This window comes from Fistularia commersonii, chromosome 24 (genome assembly GCF_037954325.1).
Source record: "Fistularia commersonii isolate RoL2024-O1a breed Wild chromosome 24, RoL_Fcom_v1.0, whole genome shotgun sequence".
Classification (NCBI taxonomy): Eukaryota; Metazoa; Chordata; class Actinopteri; order Syngnathiformes; family Fistulariidae; genus Fistularia; species Fistularia commersonii.
The window spans coordinates 2,803,023-2,825,407 of record NC_141307.1 but is presented as its reverse complement, the minus strand read 5'-3'; the positions used below and the strand labels follow the sequence as shown (position 1 = coordinate 2,825,407).

Genomic DNA, 22,385 nt, shown 5'->3' with positions numbered 1-22,385 from the left:
ATCGACAAAAAAATGCTCCCGCACCGGGGAGAAACGCTTTCACACACACACACACACACACACACACGCACACAGAGCGGTAATCTGGCGGAAAAATCTTCCTTGTTGTATGAGCCGTAAAAAAAAACCCACCTCCCGGATTCAACACCACTCATCCGTGGGGGGGGAGCAGAAACGCTTCTTTCATAAAAATCACAAAGTGCGGCAGATGTGAAAAGCGGAACTCTTGTTCCTGCTACTTCTACGGTGACTGGCTTTTTATTTTACGATAAAAACCCCGTAAACGCCACGTCGAAGGCTTGACGCAGGAGTCGCTCATGGCTCTTTATTCCCCGAGCGTTTGCTGTTTTTGTTCGGGGTCAAAGGTCGGCCCACAGGGCGCCACAGAGAACCGTATCTTTCGTTTTCTTTTGTTTCCGCCTCGGGGTCACGACCTCGCGGCGGAGCCTCGGAAGCGCTCGCCGTAAATTCTCCCCGCTCGCCGTCGGCAGTATCGCGATACGAACGGGCTCCGCCCCTTCCTGATGCAAGATTCAAAGTGTGTTTGAAACTGTTTCCCCGCGCAACCAAATTCTCATTTTCAAAATTCGAAACAAACGCTTTTATTGTCGTGACACAAAGCGCGATAAAATTGGGAGATAGCGGCTCTTAGATCCGCCGCTGTTGTTATTTTGTTGTAAAAACAAAATGGAAAAAGAACAGAACATAACAATTACAGCCGTTTGAAGTTAAAAATATAAGACGACGGCTAAAAGAATAAATAGTTAAATAAAATCCTTGCAGGTATTTGCAGTGCAGTCACTTCTGGTTATTGCACAGTTGTTTTCTGTGGAGCCAGATAGGTAGCGATAAAAAAAACAAAACAAATAAGCGAATTATCGCAACCATTTCGGTCCATAACCTTGTCATTTCCCTCCAGCGGCTCCATCGGCAGCCGTTCCATCCACAGAAACCTCGCTGTTTAGCAATAAATGCGCGCACAATCCGCAAAAAACGCGTGCCTTTATCGGCCCCACAACGGAGAGATTTCAAGAAACGCCCGCCAGAAACGCCGGGTTAACCTGTCGCTCTGAGAGTATTATGGGATGCAGGCTCTGGAAGTCTCTCCCCGTGACAGAAACGCTGACTCTCCCTGCAAGTTGAAGTCAAAACCCATCTCTTCAAAACCTGCCTCCGCTCCGAAATCTTGATTTCAACGGCTACAACTTGCCTTTTTTTTTTTTTTTTCACTTTTTCTTAGGTGACCTTGGGTTTAGACGCCCACGAAATATAGTATTTTCACCAAAAAAAAAAAAAAAAAAAAAAAAACCTCCCTTCCCATCGGTTTCATCACACGAAACTAAAAACCGCACCTTTTAAAACAAAAAAAAAAAAAGGTACAAACTGCACACGTAACAGTGGAGAAACAACATCCTTGCAAATGCAACAGCTTCAGACCGCCGAGTTTAGAAACGTGACGCTGATTTACGGAACGACAGAAAGACGGGGTGGTAGAACGTCACGGAGATGAAGGTAGAAGGTGAAGATGAAGGTAGAACCAGGGTGGAGAGGGAAGAGGGAAGAGGAAAAAGGGAGGACGAGAGGGATTTCCATGAAAGAAACAGCAAATAAAAGAGCTCATTTCCATTCGGCGGTGACTCATATCGTGAGGGAAAACGGTCTTGTTTTTTCCGGTTTTGTTTTTCCAGGAGGAGAATTTCAATTTTAGATTTTGGCAACTGGAGTTTTTGCCCAAACTCGCGCCACACCTCGTCCTTCTGGCAACATCTCGGTAACGCTGCTTCCACGTCGTCCTTCCCGTTGGTTTGATGTGACTGTGAAAACAATAAGGGGTTCGTGTGTGTGTGTGTGTGTGTGTGTTGGGGCTTAGCAAGCTGGCAAAAAAAGATTGACGGTGAAGGAGAGTAAAACCTTTGGTTCTTGATCAAATAAAAGAAACCTCTTCCTCGGGACGATAAAAGAAGAAGCAACAACTTGACGTGTTCCTCCAAGCTAACGCTAATCCCAATCTTTTATTGGGATTTAATTTGTCCCAATGACGCCGAAAATGAATTCCGGAGTAATTCTGAGCTCTGTCGCAATGATGGATCTTAACAAATGACCTCGGCGTACGGTTAGCGCATCTCTAGAAGTGGGTGTGTCAGCTTCCTGCTGGCGTGGAATGGGTTTGAAGGCCAGAGAAGCGCTTGGTTTGCAAATTTCTGTCAAAACGCCGCTTATTTTGTTCATCCGGTCGCCGATTTTTGGAGAATAACTTCATTCTGGTTGGGAAATGAGACAGAAGTGGCTCCAAACCAGAGCAGGTGTCAAACGGTGGCTCCTGCTTCCACGTTTGGGTTCACAGGTCACGGTTTCCCTTTTAAATCCAAGCCCTCACTTAGCTTTTTAATTCTGTGCACGACCTCTGGGTTTTGTTTTTTTTTTTTGGGAAGGAAAAAAAAAAAGAAAGCTACTTTCATTTGTAGTTTTCTCCAAAAACCTATTTTTCTAAATAGTCATTAATCCACATGAATGTTAGCAAGCTAGCACCCCCCATACCAATACATGCAATAACATGAAAACAGTAATTAGCAGTGTGTGTATGTGTGTGTGTGTGTGTGTGTGTGTGTGTGTTCTTTTCCTCCCCGGTCTGAAAACACCATGGGGTACCTCTGATCGCTAATAAAGATTCCAAACCGTGCAGAATAATTTCAATGAATGTGGGATTTCACACTTGGAGAGAACACACACACACACACACACACACACACACACACACCTCATCCATTCATTGGAGGAGAGCGAACGATTAACGGGAAAGCCCTATTCCACAGCCGTTCACTTCAAAAGCGCCAATTACATGCGCCGAGCTTTTTCCATTTTTGCACAATCGTCGGCGGGGCGAAAGGCGACTGACAAATTCTGATAAGTCAATGGCATAATTACTCCGCTTTCCCATCTCACGTGACTGATCGTAACCCGAAGAACCAAATGGCATAAAGTACAAATTAAAAATAAAACACGTGCGCGTGGTCGCGGCTCACCTGACGATGGGGAGCTTCGTAAAAGGCACCGGCGGGAGCTTCAAGCCGTCGGGGAGGGTGATGACCTCCATCCCGCCCGGACACTTGGAGGTGTAGTTCTCCAAACTCTGGGTCACCTCTTTCTTCTCTGCAGGGAAAAAAAAAAAAAACAACTTTCAAATCACGAACAAACGATCCACGGGGGCCAAATGTTCCGCACGCCGTTCCGACTCCGGTGCAAACCGACACAAATACTCATAAACCCGCCGACACCTTTTACGGCCCCGTGTTTTCCGACCCGCCCGCTGTAAATTAACCGCCGGCCGCTGACCTCCCGGCAATTACGGCCCGGCTCTCGGGGTAAAAGAGTAGATTTTATGGTGCCGCCGGTGGCTTTTGAGGGAACATTACTGCTCACCCAGCCGCTTCATTTGCTTCCCCCCCTCCTTGCAGTCGCAGGGGAGGAGAACATCGTGATCCAGAAGATTCCTCGCACGTCGATAACCCCTTCCGGAGATCTACTCGTCAGGTCCGATACGGGGTGTGCCGATTTGTTCCGGCTGCGTTCTTAACTAAATAAAGATATGTCAAATGAGCCGCAATCCTCTCGCCGCCGTGTACGGAGCGGCTCAGGTTCTCCGACCATCATGCACAGCTGAGAGCTTCCACATCGCCTGGCAACAGTAAAACGCTCGACATAGAGCCTTGTCATATTTATGTGCGCAAACCGAAAAGGCCTGGAAATACCAATAACGTGCCGGGAATCCACCGTCACAAACCGAGAGAGGACAAATAAGGAGACGGACGGAGTGAAGAATCGGTGCCGAGGAAGGAGACGGCAGGAGAAACAAATATATCTTGTTGACGTTAAGGCCGCATAACATCTCCATCATGACGGTGAGGGGAATCGTAAAGATGGCGACCAGTCGGGAATTTTTGATGCCACTTAGTTGATGTTCTTCTTATTAAATCCGTCCGATTCATATGAACCGGGTCTTTCTCCAAATAAAACAAGCATGTTTGAAAAAGGAACTGTGTGAAAATATTGATGGGTTGCCTGGATCCCTGTCCGCGCTCTACAGTTCCAGCCAGAATTTTAACAGGAAAAAAAAAAACATTTAAATATATGAACAGAGTCCCTGCGATGGTACGCCGACGACACAGCGGCATGTATAATTCATTTGTAAACCGAACTTCTAAATGCAGATAAAAACGTCGGCTGTTTGCGTGGCTTCGGTCGGCTCGCGGGTCCCCCTGGTGGCCATGATCGGAACTGCAAGTCGCCCCCCTTTAACTGGAACATTAAATTTAAAATAGAAATTTAAAAAATCTGATAACTGTCTTTAAAAAGCCTGAAATGTAATTAAAATTCTGTGAAACATAGTCAATGTTCACATTTTTGAATAACTAAATTCATTAAAAAGGAATGGGGAAAAAAAATGTCTGGAAATTGGAATTCATTACATAAAATTGACTGAATTGGCCCCTGTTTCAAAGCTTAAAATTTCACAATGAGACTTCAGTTTAATTCCTATTTCAATTTGCCAAAACCGTGATGCGCCAAACTTTTCTTTTCCGGGTGCGATGCACTTGTTATCCTTCCAGATTCTGGTGAAAGAACGGAGTCTAAAAATGCTCTTGAAAGCAAAGTTCACATCCGGGCCTCCTCCTGCGTGCAGAGGAATCCTGCTTCCAGCAAAGATGGTTTTCAACTGCAGCGAGGCAACATGAGCCCTTTCCCACTGATCTCCATTATACACTCGGCGGTAGCACACCATCTCTCACACACACACACACACACACACACACACACACACATACGCACACACTGGAGGGATTTATTCCACAAGAGCACCCTACAATAGCCTCTCTGACTTATTCTAATATCACAACGAAAACAAATGTGCACGCCATCAAACAAGGGCATCTGCAGCCGGCAACAAAAAACAAAAAGAAGAAAACTACACCGAGTAAATAAAAGGATGGTGGTTTGCAAGAGGAACTCGCAAGGTCGCTCTCCTCTGTGAGGAGATCCGTCCAAATGATCAAAATACACTGCTCAAAAAATAAAGGGAACACTTAAAAAACACATCCTAGATCTAAATGAATGAAATATTCTCATGAAATACTTTGCTCTTTACACAGTTGAATGTGCTGACGACAAAATCACACCAAAATGATCAATGGAAATCAATTGTATCAACCCATGGAGGTCTGGATTAGGAATCACACTCCAAATTAAAGAGTAAAAACAAACTCCAGGCTGATCCAACTTTGATGTAATGTCCTTAAAACAAGTCAAAATGTGTTGCTTCCTGAGTGGACACTATGATTTCACACAAGTGGGATTGACTTGGAGTTACATTGTGTTGTTCAAGTGTTCCCTTTATTTTTCCGAGCAGTATAGTTGAAATGAAACTCATGGGGCGCGTCTTAGACGTGCAACCATTCACGGCTTCATCAACATCGAAGGGACAATTCGGAGGCCCCGAAAAACCGCCATTTTATTGTAAGCGTTTCCAAAACAGAGCGTCTTCCAAAACGTGCCTCGGCGGACCGTTTAGTTTGAAAACCCGGGGTGATGCTTTCTAAACCGCCGTGTTGGCCAGAGCCGGGCAAACATGGAGCGGCGCCCAGATCTGAGCTAATAATCCGACGCATGGAAACGGCGTCCGGCGCGGCCACCCGTGAAGCGCCCGCCTTTGGTGTGTGTCCAGCTTGTGAGGCCAAACAAGTCGCGGCGACATCACTTCCTGCCCGCTGATGAGCGCGTGTGGCCGCAGAGGGGCCTTTCATTCGGACAGGAATTATATTAGCGGCACTTTAAACAAAGCTGTTTAAAAGTCCCTTTGCTGGAGTTTAATATTTTATACGCTAAGCTGTCTTCATCTTGTTCATACCTCAGCCCCCCCCACCCCGCCGCCGCCGCCGCCGCCGCCGCCTCTGTTCTCATACTCGGCAGCCAAGCCAGGGATTACACCGGCCTCTATTGTGTGGCCAGCGGACCGTCTGGCTCACACCGCCTCGGTAGAAACACTATCTCCTGGCTGCACAGGATTTCTGGTCAGAGCACAATGCTGCACTCCGGCCAAGAAGAGGAAGAAAAAAAACGAAAAAAAAAAAAGAACAAACAAGCCGGTTTTGCGCACTATTAAGCGCAAACTAGAACGGCGGTGTCACCAGAGGAGAGGGCGGCGGCGTGTTCGGTCGACTGACCTTGGTCGGACAGGAAGTCCAGCATGGTCTGCAGCAGGAAGGACAGGTGGCGGACGGAGAGGCCCGGGTTGCCCATGCGTCTGGAGGCGTAGACCAGCTCGTGCAGGAGGCGCATCTGAACGGCCGCCCAGCCTCGGTGAGTGCCTGCACGAGAGGGGACGGGGAGGACAGCCGTCACACACACACACACACACACAGGCAAAACACACACCTTTCTGTCCGAGTCAAACACCGGCGGCGGGATTTTTTGAAAACCGCCCCGCAGTTGCAGCGAAAACCACTTCTAATTTCGACCGTTTTCTCGGACGGCTTGAAAAGGAAAATCGGCGAGTGCGGCGATAATGACGAAATAACTATCAATAATAGAGAAATCAGTAAGAAAAAAACTTTAAAATCAATTAAAAAAAGCATGTCAGTTGACCACATCTGTATATTTTATATATACTGCTCCAAAAAATAAAGGGAACACTTGAACAACACAATGTAACTCCAAGTCAATCACACTTGTGTGAAATCATAGTGTCCACTCAGGAAGCAACACACATTCATTTTGACTTGTTTTAAGGACATTACATCAAAGTTGGATCAGCCTGGAGTTTGTTTTTACACTTTAATTTGGAGTGTGATTCCTAATCCAGACCTCCATGGGTTGATACAATTGATTTCCATTGATCATTTTGGTGGGATTTTGTTGTCAGCACGTTCAACTGCGTAAAGAGCAAAGTATTTCATAAGAATATTTCATTCATGTAGATCTAGGATGTGTTTTTTAAGTGTTCCCTTTATTTTTTTGAGCAGTGTATATTGTCTATTTTGTACAGTTTTATATTTGTATTGTCCGGGACTACAGGTGGAAATTAGCTACGAGCTACAATCCGGTACAAACATCTCTGCCTCTGTGCTAAATGGAATTATACACTGTCCCAATAAACTTCTAAACAAACAAACAGAGAAACCAAAATCTAACGCTAGAAAAGCTATTTCATTTTAAAGGTCATTCCATTGACATCCTTTACAATGGATTCACCTTCGCTTCACTAAAAGTGTGAACCTCCGCCTTTGTCGAGTTTTATTTTTCATGTGGTTTCATCTCTGGTCGTCCTCCAGGAAGACAGGAAGTGCCCGTCTTCACTTCCTTTCCCTCCGGCCTACACACTCCTCACATGTTCTGCGGCGCGGTGTGTTTGCTCCGCGGCATCACGGGACCTCTTAGTAGCAATCAAGCCTGACACCAACTGTTATATAAGACCCTGCGGCCCCATCCGAGAACAAATCCCCCCCCCCCGCACACACACACACACAGACACACACACACCTCCCCGACTCCCCCTCCACCACCAGCTGTCCAATGTTGACTCACCGAGTGGGAAAGAAGTGCCGGGGAGGCCGAGGGAACAGAGAACAAGAGGTAGGATGTTAAAATATATTTCTGCGGTTCACTTTAAATACCTCTCTCTCACACACACACACACACACACATTTTGTTTTTTCCTGCTATCAGCATTTTCCTGCCACCCCTCCTGACTTCTTCTCCCCGCCATCCCCGAAAAAACTCTAAAATGCGATTCCGTCGTAAGCTATTTGTTCCGAGGCGAAACTGCACCCACTGAGCGTTCTAAAAATAGCTCGCTTCCACCTGTCTGCCAAAAAAAAAAAAAAAAAAAGGTTGCTTATCTAGAGGACGGTAATCCGAAGGACGCGCCGAAGGAGGATTTTTGTGCGGATGTCACTCTCACTCGTACATGGAGGGGGGGAGGAAAAAAAAAAAAAAAAAAAAAAATCACTTAATTTGTTGTATTTTCAGACTTGAGCTGAAAGCGACTGCCAATCCAATTAACACGGCAGTGAGATAATGAGTGTTCTGTCACACACACACACACACACACACACACACACACAAAGAAAACCCTGAGTGGAAAGGCTCTGTACGTTTGAGCTGCCTCTGATGAAGCCAGTGGAATTTTGAACTGCGTAGGGCGCTGGGATGTTTCTCTCTAACACACACACACACACACACACACATGCACTACAAAAAAAAAAACATGCAACTCGATGGCTTTTTTTTTTTGAGATGAAGTGAGTGTCAGTCAGTTCCTGGATGCCTTCAGGCAAGGCGGAGCCGGATCACCAAAAAAATAAAACGCACGTCTGTTGATGTATTTTAGTTTTTGCTTTTTTTTTTTTTTTTTAATATTTAATTCTACGACATGGGTTTCCATCTCTAACCTCCGCAGTCAGAAGCTTGGCGTGAATCAGCGGAGTGTGTTTCCTGCAGGAGGAGGAGGAGCAGCAGCTCCAGGCTGGATGATTTAAACAGAGAGGAAATCACACACATCCCCATCCCACTTTTAAAAAAAAAAAACATTTTTTTGTAGATTTCTGCTGATTTTAAAGGAAGTTTCCTTCAATTCCTGCAACTTATCTGGAAATTTCTTCCTTATATAATCATTTTTGAATATGATTTTCCTGTCAATTTTATCATTTTAAAGGCTAATCCTGCACACAAAGTCGGGGAGGTTAAATCCGGGCCGTCGCCCGTCGATCACGGAGCTGCACATCCAAACATTTAACCTCTCATACGCATTTCCAATGTTCCTTCCTTCTGATGGAAAATCACCGAGACAAAAACACACACCTGTGTGTCCGAGGAGCGGCGGAACAGGGCGAAACGCGCCATTGATCCCGGTTCCCGCGGCGGCTGAAGCGTCCCAGGACGTTTATTGCTTGATAATCGCTGCTGCCAAAAGACTTAAAGCTGTCAGAAGCTGCCGCCGGACGCGCAGGGAGGAGGCCGTTTTTCGCTTTTGGGCGAAAAACGGTCGTTTTATATCATGCGCTAACTACTGTACTTAAGTCAATAGACGGGAGGGGGGCGGGTTTTATTTATGGTCACGCAAGGAGCCCTTTGAGACAGGGAGAAGAAAAAAAAAAAAAGCCATGAATAAGTCATTTCAAAGTTGCTAAAACGGCGACATCGGCGGTTTTAACCTCGAGACGCCGACGGGTTTTCGGTCACATGACGGACGGCCGGTCCCTCCGCGCCAAACTGACTCCACCTTTAATTACCGGCGTGAGTCGCAGCGGCGGCGACCCTTCATCCTTCGCTCCTCGCCGTGCAAATTCAATTACCCCTCCTCCGACCGACCCACGCCTGATTAAATCCCGCGTCTTTTCAACTCCGAAGCCAAGTTGTAGGACACGCGTAACATCTCCCGTCACAGAAGGCTGAGGTTTCCCCGCTGACGGCTCAATCGGGGGTGTCAGTTTCTCCGCAATCCAGAGGGGGGGGTTTGCAAAAACAAATCTTAATGACGCCAGAGGATGGAAACGCAGCCCGGCCAGATGTTACAATCTTCCACCAGAAGGTACCTGGTTTCAAACTCGGATTAGGACGAATAAAGACCTTGTGAACAAAACGTGAAGCCAGAATTAGGAGCAATTCTAGCGGGCGATTGAGCTTCGGAGGACTTTCCCTGAACCTTTTTGACCGGGAGAGCCACAAAAGCCAAATATTTCTTGATCTATTTCATCGAGAGCCATATCGTATTTTTAACGCGCAACAAATGAAATACGTCTTACTTTTAATGCATGGATTTGCTCGAAGTGCCGCTTTATATTTGACTGTTTCATCGATGCAATTTTATTATAGCATGTTAGACAAACGAAAATTCCTCTGTCTGCACGGTAATCATCTTTTTTTTTTTTCTTTGTCGCCATCTTTTCCGTCCCGAGGGTCGATGCGGATAAACTAGTTGGCTATTTGATCAAATTAATTTCTTCACCTTTGACCCGGATGCGCTCGGAAGCCAACGGTTCCCAAATTTATCTTCAAAACTAATTTCTGTTGACTTTAAAATGACACACTATTATGAGGAAATCTTCTTCTTCTTCTTTCGGCTTTTCCCTTCAGGGAATCAACTTTCTCCATCTAACCCTAAAATTATGATGAAGAAATATCACAACTATTTTAAAATCAGTGATTTTTTTTCTTTTTCAACTCAAAATTGTCTAGGAGCCAAATGGCATCACCAGAAGATCCATAGGTTCCTGATTCCTGCCTTGGTTTTGGCAGCAAGACACACATCAATGTTGAGATCAACTATGAAAACATAAAGATAGAAGGAGGAATAAATAACTAGATAAGACAGCTACATATATAAAGAGCAAACTCGCAAAAAATAAACATCTCGCACTTTCCAGGACATCATCCTCATCAAGGGAATTCTGAGGATGTTTAATTCCGACACTGAAAAAGACGACTTAGGAAGAGGATGAACATAGCGATGGGTGACTTTAACCAGACGTGTTACACACACTGTTAGGAAAGAAGCATTTACGGTACGGATTTATCCAAAAGTAAAAACATGTGTAACATCTCTCAAGTTACAAATGGACACTTGCGGCTTATAGACAAGTGTATTATATTTTTTCTTTTCAAATTTAGCGGGTGTGACTTCTATTCAGGTGCGCTCAATAATCCGAAAATGACGGCAAAACAAAATATACTGATTTCAAAATAAGATCTGAAGAGTTCTAGATCAAATCTAGCAGTTCCCTCGCCGCCGCTATTCTCTGGACTACGAAATGAAAACAGAAGCCAAGGTTTAGCATTATGTCGGAGGAAGGAAGGAAGGAAGAAAAAAAATAAAATAAAATCCCCTCGCCGCGGCTCTTGAATAACGGAGCGACAACTACAAACGTCCCTGAGCTATTCTGCCGCCTCGCGTCTTTTTATGCCGTCCCCTCTGGAGAGACGGAATAATAAAAAAAAAAGGCTGAGTGGCTGCGACGAGCGAAGGTTAAGAGGCTTCGGCTGCGAGAGGCCCCTCGCCGGGACCCGACAAAAGGCCGGGTCGGGCCCGGATGGTGTCTATTTCCGAGTGGAGTGTTTGTTTGAATGCCGCCGACCCTGAGGAAGGACTCTCCACCGGACGGCGCCACCTCGCCGTTCTTCCTCATAGCAACGCGTTCGGGATACAATCAGACGTCCGTTAGCATCTCGGCTATTAGCTCTTTAGCGTTTTCTTCTCCGAGCCGCCGCAAGAAAAAGCTGAGGAATTACACCTCCAATTCTTTGTCGTTAAATATTCATCGTTTATGGTTAATTTATTCGGGACGGCTCCGTCACGCAGATTAGTGTCGGAGCGGAAATTCTCCCTACGCTTTCATTTTTTTGTTTCTTAAAACCGAATAAGCAAAAACCTACAGGGAGCCGCTGGGCTGCTGAACAACAGGACAGTCAATCTTGATATTGAAACTCAATGCAAAATGGGATTTTTAGGAAGAAAAAAAAAAAAAACAGAAAAATACAGAACACGAAATTTCAGATAACGTGACGCCGAACCCCCAAACTCCGACGGCGATCGTCTACCTTTGCTGAAGTCCTTGGGGTCGAGGGACAGGCTGTATCCGGGAAGGGTCTCCAGCAGCAGCTTGTAGCAGGCCCTCCAGCCGGGCTCCGAGATGGTGGGAGCCACGCACTGCATGGCCGCCACGCGCTTGAAGAAGGCCGACTTGCGGTGGAAGCCGATGAGCTCGTAGAGCTCGGACAGGATGCTGTAGCGCTGGATCTTCTCCTCCTCCGACAGCTGCGGGTCACAGACGCACGACGTCATTCGGGCCCCGAGAAAACGTCTAAAGCGGGGGGGGGTGTCAAACATCCGGCCCCTGAAGGGGTTCCACCAGGCCCGCGGGATAATTTGAAAGTGAAAAAATGAATAAAAGACAAGGATTTGTTTTTTTTAATTGAACACAATTCAAGAATTATCCGCGAGGGTAGACGGACCAATCAGCGGACGTTATCAATGTACCACCCGCTGCTTGTTATGACGTTGTTTCCACCCTGTTCTCCACCTCCCCGCTACGCCCTCATTAGCCAAAATGTCGTTATTAAAACAGAAAAGTAGTGAAAGAGTGTAGAATTTTCAAGGAAAAATTGACTACGTCCTGTTTATTTACGGAGACGCACGGGAAACCTTTGTGCTTGGCGCGTTTGAAACAAGTTTCGGTATTTAAGGAATATAATATACGGCACCGCTATAAGACTCATCAGAGCAGCGGTAAAAGCCAGCTAGCTAATTGCTAGCGAAAATGTGCAATTTAATGTTAGTCAGCAGCTTCAATACAAACGAGTATGTTGGAATTCTACTGTTCATGCAACTCCATGCATTTTCAGTATGTATTGTATGTGTTTGCATGTTTACATGGATGTAGTTTACACACTTACAGGACAGGTGAATACTCCAATCCTTACACATTTAATAGCACCCTTTTTAGTTTGGAGGGTGTAGATAGGGATTCAATTTAGATTTTATTTGCACATGTGTAACTGGTTTAAAAATCCTTCTCTATAAGTCTCATTTAATCTTAAAGTGCATTACTGTATTTTCAATATCAATTACTTGTTAAAGTTTGTACGATCAGTGGGATCGCATGATCACATGATTGCAATGCAAACATATAAATTGCACTTTTGTCAATGGAAATATGAGGTGTTTCATGAAATGTTTTTGTAAAAGGATTGGTCATTAAATTCCAAGATTTCCTTGTACTTCTTTGCACCAAAACAGAGGAAAGACATGATATTTTGGTTATTCATTGCTGAGTATGCTATCATTTTAAAGCTCCGGCCCACTTGACATCTACCTTGGCCGTATGTGGCCGCCATGAGAAATGAGTTTGACACCCCTGGTCTAAAGATTGTTTTCCTCGGCGCGACAGAGTTTGAATAAAGTCAGAAGCCTCACAGATCTAAAGCATGGAAGTCGTCGTAGAAGAACTGGAAAGTTACACCGAGACGGATCTCGCCGCTCCGCCTCCCAGCGAGGCTTTCAAATGCATCTTAATCATGTATTTTTAAAACTCTTCTAAATTTGGATGTTTTTTTTTTTCCCCCCCCCAGGTCTTTCAGGCAAACGTGGGGAAAAAATTTCTTCCTCGAATTTCTTCCTCGTCATTTCGGAGCCGCCGCTCCTCAGTGCGCCCGTCGAACTTTTGGTTACCATGGATACGCTGAGGACACTGGGGTCAAACATTGGAATCGCGAGGATGGAGGACGTCACGTGAGGTTCACTGGGACCAATTACATTTTTAATCAATAATAAACAAGCGGACGGCTAGCTGATGCTAGCGGATGCTAGTCGACGCTCGTTCCGGGCCGTGACACGCCGCCGGCTGGCGCTCGCACGGCCATCTTACCTGTCCCAGGTTGATGTAGACGGCGTTTTGCAGAAACTCAGACGCCTCCCTGGCCCTCTTCTGGATGGCGAGCACCCGGACCGCCTTCACGCAGGCCTCCAGCTCGATCACGCCGGCGTTCTTATACTGCGAGAGATGAAAAGAGTTTTTTTTTAAAAAAAAAAAAAAAAAGGGAGCGCGAGGCTCAGCGTTAATGAAACATGAATATGTTAACCGAGGTCGCGTTGACTCCCGCGCCCGCCTCCTCGTCACGGGGAATGTTTTTTCATTAACACATGACCTCCCTCATCTGCTCCTCACGGCAGATGTAAAAACAAAAAAAAAAACAAGTGAGCTAAGAAGCATTTTCTTTGTTTTTTCCTCCAGATGATTCCCATCCACGGGGCCACTAAAAGCTCCCCTGAGCATTCCTTCTTTTTTTAGTTTAATCATCCCATCCGTCAGCCTTCCCTACCCTTCTACGCTCGTCGTCCTCTTATTAAAATTCAATTACCATCACAACGGCGGCGCGTTGAGGTGTGATTTAATCCTTAATAACTAGCTACAGGTAAAAGGGCTGAGGGAGGTCAGCTCGAAAAAAAAAAGGCAATTATAATAATAAAGATAAAGCGCAGGGTCCCGAGTAGTTTGGGAGCCTAATGGGCCCAATCAGCGGCGCCCCAAGAACGATACATTGACTTTCTGCAGGTGAAACGGGAGCGACGTCGCCGTAGATCCTTCGAAAGCGACTCCTTTTGCCCCTTTTCTTTAAATAAAGTTTACAAATGACTAAAAAGCGTCCTTTTCAACGCACTGGGGGTTTCTGCAATAACCTGGGAAAACGGCGGTTTGAGTCTAACACCCTGGTGGGTGCAAAGCGAACGCGGCCACGCAGATTTAGGAAAAAAAAAACAAGGAAGGATCCGAATCCAGGCCCCCGTCAGTTTCCTCGCACGTCCCCGAGCCTTTCTTGTGTAAATTTTGGTTGGTTCGTGAAGAGGAAGTCTGCCGCGTGGCCCCTGGGAGTGTCCAAACATGCAAACACGGTTAATCATTTATAACCGGCCGATACAAACAAACAAAAAAAAATAGAAGAAAAAAGTGTGTATTTGAACGGGCACTCGGGACAAGCGCGGCATGTTCGTCAGGGGTAGCTTTCCTTTTTGCACCACGGTTTGGACTGAATTGGGGAAAACATGTGAGTGACGCTCAAAAAAAGCCAAACAGACCGTCTGCAGGGGACGGCTGTGCAGCGGCGCCGAATTTAATTTCATTATTATTTAATAACAAACATTCGCATCGGGCCAGATTGCAATCCAAGCGGACGACATCGCGTCCTCTAGATTTATTCGTATGTAAACTCGTACATAAACATACATACATTTATATAATCACACAGACATATATATATACACACACACACACACACCCACAAACATTTTACATATATACATACACATCAACATACACAAAAGTGTATACATATATATGTATATACACAGACACACATATCTATCAATCTATATACAGGACTGTCTCATAAAATTAGAATATTGTGATAAAGTTCTTTATCTTCTGTAATGCAATTACAAAAACAAAAATGTCATACATTCTGGATTCATTGCAAATCGACTGAAATATCGCAGGCCTTTTATTATTTTAATATTACTGATTATGGCTTAGATCTTAAGAAGACTCAAAAATCCTATCTCAAAAAAGTAGAATATCATGAAAAAGTCATTTTTGTTTTTTAATTGCATTACAGAAGATAAAGAACTATCACAATATTATAATTTTCTGAGACAGTCGTGTATACATACACACATACATGCATTCACACAAATATATATACGCGCGCGCACGCACGCACACACACATATATATTTATATAAACGGGCTCCACTGAGAATTATTTCATGTCATTGTTTTATATTTATTTGTGTGTGTGAGTCCGTCATATTGTTTTGTGCAATAGTTCTAGAAAAGTCACTCAAAAAGACTAATATTTGGATTATTTCCTTTGGATTATTTCAAATTATTGCTAATTCAGAGGATTTTTTTTCCATGGCACATTATGGCTTAAGGGTTTTTAGGGCGATTCATCACTACTTTCCGGTTGTAGTCTCTTTCAGGAAGCCCACTGCTGATTTTATTTTTATTTCCGATCATTCCCCACCATTTAAGTTCATTTATTGCAGCTTTATGGCAAATCTTTTACTCCAGAAACGTCTAGTTGTGTTCAACTTTTGAAGAGAACCCTCAAACATCAAGGCGTTCCGGTATTGAAATGGCGTTTGTGTCCGGTACCTTCCCGTAGTAGGAGATGGCCTCCTTGTACTTGTCGATGATGTCCTCCGGGCTCAGGCAGTTCTTGGCCCGTCCAATCTCGGCGCTGGTGTCGGCGCTGATGCCGTTGGCGGTGAGGGCGCCTGCGCTCAGAGCGAGAGGAGACGGTATTAGTTTAGGGAAGCCGTCCGTCCGTCCATTTGTTTGTTCGTTCGTCGCCGCGAGAGATGATGGAGGGGAGCAACAACTGGCGGGGGTTTCATTCACCACCCTGCGACATGCTTTACAATTTCTGCTCACAAAAGTATTGACCCCAAACAGTGAAAATACTCCACTCTGGAAGTATCACAATCTGCCCTCTGAAGTTTTTTTGGATCAGTGCTGCAATCATGCATACCGTATATTGCGGAGTATAAGGCGCACTGCATTATAAGGCTCTATATCAATGAACGGGTTATTTTCATATATAAGGCGCACTGCATTATAAGGCTCTATATCAATGAACAGGTCTACTTTCATACATAAGGCGCACTGTGTTATAAGGCGCATGATAAGACATAAAGTACATCAAGCAAAACAGAAAAGTCAGCAAAGTCGATCTTTATTCATCTGGCTTTGTCCCCGGGGAAACTGTTCGGTCTTCTTTACGTGGCGCAGTTCATCCGCTCGCTTCCTCCGTTTTCGTACCATTGATTCATTCACGTTGAATTCTTTTGCAGCTGCTCAATTCCCATCATCTACTGCGTGATTGATTGCCTTGAGTTTGAACTCCACTTCATCAGTGTGTCTCTTACCAGGTGCCATTTTTGGCAAATGTACAGGAATATTCTGCTGAAGCACAAGACGTACAGCTATTACAAAAAGTGGCGGAGGGAATCGTACCGTTCTCTGATTGGTTTATGGTTGTCAGCGATAGCGGACACCTCGGGTTAGCGTGCGGTTGGAACAACGTTATATTCCAGAACCACGTAATTAGTTATTTAACGTTGATTGGCGTTGCAACCCATATTCAACCAGCGTCTCCATGTCAGGCGGGAACGGGCCGACAATCAATCGAGCGGACCGGCTTCGTCGCTTAACAAAGATGCGCTAAAATAAAAAAAACAAGAGTTCATACGTAAGCCCATATTTGGGAAAATTTGAGGATTTTAAGTGCGCCTTATGCTGCGAAAAATACGGTATTTTTTATTTTTATTTTCTACTGTTGTGATTTTCAGGTACTTTACTCACAACTCTTCTTTATAGCATCTCTGCAAGTCAAGATTTCACCAAAAAATGTATTCATTTTAAATCAAAAGGAAGATTTTAAACAAGAAGGTGCAGCTTCTTAAGTTGTTAAATTTCGAAAATTACAAAAAAAATAATCAGAAAAAGGTGGTTTTCACTGGATAGAGCGGCGGTGGGGTAAAAACTGTAATCCATGAAGTAACTGGTATCAACAGCTGTTTACTATTGGAGTGGAAAAGTACTAAACATTCCTCTGCAGACCACAAAGAAAATAGCTTAAAATGTAAAATAATCAACTTAAAGTAGCTGTAATTGGCAGATTTTTTCAATGAATGCGCATGACCGTGTTATATATATACACATCTATAAATATAGGGTAATCCAGCTGTATCGTAAAACAAGAATAAGTCCCAAAAAATTGATACTTGGGTGCGTGTCTAGATATATATCAAAAACACCCTTCTGGTGATTTTAATAATCTAATCCTTCATGGATTCATTTTTTAACTTTCTCCTCCTATAAATCAGACAAGGTCCACGATTTTACGGCAGGGTTGACACTGGTGCCGGAAACATTTAAGAAATTCCAATCTTTATGACACACACACACACTATTTATGCAGAAATATGCACATACATCCGTGAATACATAGAAAAATACAAGTATATATAAAATTAGGTTAATGCAAGTGGGATTCAGTTACCACGGAGCAACACTGCCATCTGCTGGAGAACTGCAGAACTTCTTAAAGCAAAAATAAACCATTTTAAATGTGTTTTTGGTTTTTTTTTCTCGCATGTTTGACTTTTGTTTTTTGATTGATTTTTTTTAGGTGCAGGTTCAAGGTGTAAATAAGAGAGGAAGCACTAAATAGTGAAAGGATGTCAAGTGACACTGATGGTGAAAAAGGTGTCAAACATTGATTTCTGTCACTAATGTTTTCACGTCTTTATATGGTAACTGTGCAGTATTTTAACCCTACTTTGTGAATTTTCCTGCATCATAACGCAAAAACAAATAAAAGACGCCGCATGCGACATTAACAATCAAGACTAATAAAACATTTCGCTGTGATTCTGCAAAAAAAAAGCCACGTAGAATTGTTTCGGCAGACAATCTTTCTCGACCAGCGCCTGATTTGAATTGCAGTCTCATTTTGCAGGCGCCCCGGGTCAAACTGCTTTATTCCGGGACGACTGACTACACAATGAAGTGACGCATCTCGGCTCTCTTTCCGAGTTATTACAAGCCGCGTCGTCGCCGTCCACGTCAGAGAGGACGAAGGGTTGCCGGGGAAAAGACGATGGTGAACCAAAATCGGGGAAAACGTGATTTAGAGGGAAATCATAAGGATGGAAAAACAAAGGGTTGACATAGAAAAACAAGATAAACGACTGGAAGCGTGGCGCTAATGATGCAAGGGGAAGATAACGGCGGTCGGGGGTCTAACGTGGGTCGGACGGGACCGTACCTGGATCAATGAGAACCTCCTGAGCCCCTACAGACAGATGGACAGACAGACAGACAGACAGACAGATTCACTCTGTGATGCAAAGCTCACTGTTAGCAACATCAGCAAATGTTAGCAGCGTTAGCAAAGGGTTAGCATTAGCACCAGAGACGCTTCTGCTGTAAGTGAACAGAGAGCCATCAAAAACAGTTTTTTAAGTTCACTTCTTCTGCACCGCTCCTCCACAAAACAAATCAAATAAAATGACATTTATAATAATAAATACATTTCCAATTTTTCAAGTATTTGGGGAGTTTCTTGGAGGGTCAATGCACAGGCAGGTTAGTAGCACCTCATTCTAAAAACACAAAGAGCAGGTGGTTTCAGAAAGCCGACGCCACACAGAGGAACATTCATCCACATTTCTTTTCCGCTAAAACTAAGATTAGTAATGCGCTGCTGGGAAAAAAAAATCACAAGGAAAAATCCCAGCGGAAATGTTGAATCATTAGCTGTTACTTCGACAGTCATCATTTCAAAAGGAGTCAAAATTTGTTCAGGAAACAGTTGGTAATAATATTGCTATTTTCACTTAACAATGACAAAGCTTTTCCATTCTTTTAGGGGGATATGAGTAACATTCAATCATTATTATAAATTAATAAATTAAACTTGAATGATTTATTCCGGTAACAGTGACTTAAAATGAATCACTTACAATGTCGCTCTGCAAAGAGTCATAAGAATATAAAAATTTGGCCATAACCTTATTGATATATCATAAAAACAATGGATATATATGTAGATATTTCAGAAATTGCATAACTTAAATGATCATCAGCCCTACTTTCTTCAAGATTATTTCTTTGCCAAATTTTTTTTTACTGACTTTAGGGTAAAGTTTGGGTTTTCAGGTCTTTTTTTTTTTTTTTTCAAAATTAATTGTGTTTTCTTGCTTATAAATAGATCTTTTTATTGGACTGGCCCGATCATCCGTCATCACCGACAAACAACCGGACGGTCGGTCGCTCTCGGACGAAGAGCGACCTCGGCAGCAAGAAAAAAAATATATATACAGGAAATTAAACCAAAAGGAGCAAAAACTGAAGCGCAAAGGAGGGGAACACATTCCGGGATCATTTTCGCTGAGTCGGACGGAATCGGCGGCCAAACCCTGACTTATGACTCTCAAGATTATTATTTCCTTCGATTCATCAAGTCAGCGGAGAGGAAATGACAATCCTGCGCCATTAAAGAACCCCGGGAGGAAAAAAGGGGGAAGGCGTCTCTTAAACCCGACTGATTTCCGAAAAAATTAAAAAAAAATCTAATATTGGGCTACACTGTGAAACTGGTCAATGCATGAATGAGTTGATTTTATAAATACATTCATTTCTATAAAAATAACGGGTCTGCAAAGTCAACAAGGTTTTCGCCGATATCTATCGGTAAGGCTCACCTTCGCTTGTTGTGAGAAACTGTTTTTTAAAAAAAAAAAAACAACATTGTAACTGCGGTGTGTTGTTTCCATGGCAACGCATCTCCTCCCAGGATGCTTGTGTGTGAATATTGTTTTTATCTTTCTCCACCGCTTTAGCAGGTGAGTTTCCCAAACTTTCCTGGAGTTAAGCCACGTCTCTACAGAAGGTCAGTTATTTTGGTCTGGTATGTGTGTGTGTGTGTGTGTGTGTGTGTGTGTGTGTGCGTTGGCTTCTCACCTGGTCTGTGTCGCTTCCCTGCGTCAGCCGGCTGGGAGATGCTGGGCTTGTGTCCGAGCGTCTTCCCCGCCGTGCCTCCTGGGTAGTGGAATATGACGGACGCGGAACACAAACCCTCCAACGCAGCTGGAAGACACACACACACACACACACACATGCACACACACATATAAATAAACATCTTTCCCTTCCAGGTTCCCCTGGTGATCAAGAAAACCAGCAGGAGGTGACAGGAATGAGATCGGTTCTGGAACCCGACCAGGAAAATGCAAAATGTTGACCGTTCATAAAAGTATCTCTATTGCATTGCAATCATTTAATCAATATATGATTATTATTATTATTATTATTACTAATACAGTGGAACCTTGACTTACGCGTGCATCCGATAAGTAATTTTCAAAGATACGAGCTCACTCGTAGATATTTTGCTTTGCGATACGAGCATTTGACAGCGACGTGGCCGCCCATCACCAAAAATCATGGAAAAACTTAAGCGAGGTGTGCGTGTGTGTGTGTGAGTGTGTTGTGGCCTCGTCCATGAAGGCACGGAGAAGTTGTCGTTGGCGAGATACTGTGACCGAGAGCATCATCTGTGAGAAGGCGGAGATATTTGCGGGGATTTGGTGCGGCAGACGACAGGAACATTACGGAGAGTCAGGGGAAGTTTTGATGGATTTAAAAAGAGGAGCAGAATTCACGCCGTCGCTAAATAAAGTTGAAATTAAAAAAATGTTACATTTGTGTGAAAATTACATTTCACCATGCATTGTGGCACTAAGTGTGTGGCCGCTAAGTCAAGCGATAAAGCCTGAATGAAAACTCAGGACCTCCTCCAGCATCTTCAAGGTAAATTAATAAATTAATCATTGATAAAATTAGTTTATTTCTTTACATTCTCTTTTGGAATCAAAATCCTTTTTACTTAAATTGAAATTTTGCTGTTATAACCAAAATGTTAGTGAAACTTCCGCCGTAAGGCACATAAATACGTACAAGAAAAAGGTAAAGAATATTACGGATGTAAAAATATAAATATATAAAAGTATACAATTCTTAAAATGTGTCAACATATCGGCGTGGGAAAATATATTTATATATATTTCTATTTCGTGTGAAAGATTTAAGATTTAAATTATCAATTTAAAAATAAGTCCATTTTTCTTATTTAAAAACACATAAAACCAGGGGTCAAGAAAACATTATTGTCATTTCAAGTCCTTTTATATGAATTTATTAAATATTATAGATCAATTTCAATTAATTCCAATGGGCAAATTTAATTTGATATATTAAAAACTGAGTTCCGAGCCACAGAGCCAACTCCTAAGTCAAGGTACCAACGCATTTCATTTGTGAATTTTCATCCAACGGTTAATTTACATGCAGAAAGGAGTAAAAACGGGCGTTTGGGTGGAACAGACGAGGGTCATTTGCAGAAGATGGGATGCGGTTGTCATAGGAACCTGACACCAGGACCTTTTACGGGGGCAAACCCGGACGGTAACGTTATCAGAACCGCGTTTTCCACAAACTCACCGCCCAGCCACAGGAAGTCGTTGACGGCCTTGAGCAGCTCCACGGCCATGTGGTAGTGGACCAGGGCGTCCTGCAGCATGCCGGCCTGCAGGCACAGGTCGCCCACGTGCTTCCTCATCCGGCCCTGGCAGCGCTTCTTGTAGTGCCTGCGGACAAGAGGGCGAGCGCTAGGAGCGAGTTTCTTATCCGTCACGGAGGGGGAGCGGGAGAGGAGGGGAGCACGAGGACGTGGACGGGGTTCCGGGCGGTCGTCGGACACAGTGACGTCTGGATTTCGGAGCGGATTCATCGGAAAGCGAGAGGAAACGGACGGCTATCGGACGTTAGCGCTCCGGAATAATTGGATATTGATTCATTTGACAAGTCGGTCGTGGGGAATATGAGGTATTCCCTGCAAGAGCGCTACTCCGGGTTTACTTCAATTTTTATTTTCTGGTTAATTCCTCATCGGCTGATCAAACAGGGTTTAAAAAGTTCACTGGAATACATTTATCCGTTTGAGTTTATATACATGAATGAAGTTGTTTCCGTATAACGAGCAAGAAATGAACGCTTATGCTACAAATTAAAATGTAAAAATCTTTGAAAATTAATTCGCCCGACAATCCTCTGAATGAAGTGTGTGTCGCTAGAGCGGGCGGTTCATTTCCCAGCTCTTAATTGGCATCTTCTACCATCGGTGTGTGTGTGTGCGGTGTGCGCGCACACACACGATCCAGTGTAAAACATAAGGCAATGCTAGCGCTCTATAAGCTCATACATCACAATGTA

The 22,385-nt window shown here is 43.9% G+C and overlaps 1 protein-coding gene across 4 annotated transcripts in view; it reads right to left on the bottom strand.

The window, feature by feature from the left end:
- Nucleotides 1-22,385, bottom strand: part of trappc9 (trafficking protein particle complex subunit 9) — a 146,791-nt gene that overhangs the window by 120,706 nt on the left and 3,700 nt on the right. For 2 of the 4 annotated variants that reach the window (XM_086171196.1, XM_086171194.1), the window contains 8 exons: nucleotides 21,615-21,760; nucleotides 20,076-20,201; nucleotides 18,379-18,405; nucleotides 15,702-15,823; nucleotides 13,416-13,541; nucleotides 11,590-11,806; nucleotides 6,219-6,362; nucleotides 3,024-3,150 (listed from right to left, as the gene is read on the bottom strand). In XM_086171196.1, the coding sequence (XP_086027322.1) occupies nucleotides 3,024-3,150; nucleotides 6,219-6,362; nucleotides 11,590-11,806; nucleotides 13,416-13,541; nucleotides 15,702-15,823; nucleotides 18,379-18,405; nucleotides 20,076-20,201; nucleotides 21,615-21,760 (1,035 nt within the window). The remainder of the gene's footprint in view (nucleotides 1-3,023; nucleotides 3,151-6,218; nucleotides 6,363-11,589; nucleotides 11,807-13,415; nucleotides 13,542-15,701; nucleotides 15,824-18,378; nucleotides 18,406-20,075; nucleotides 20,202-21,614; nucleotides 21,761-22,385) is intronic. The other 2 variants (XM_086171197.1, XM_086171195.1) reach the window with 1 other exon arrangement.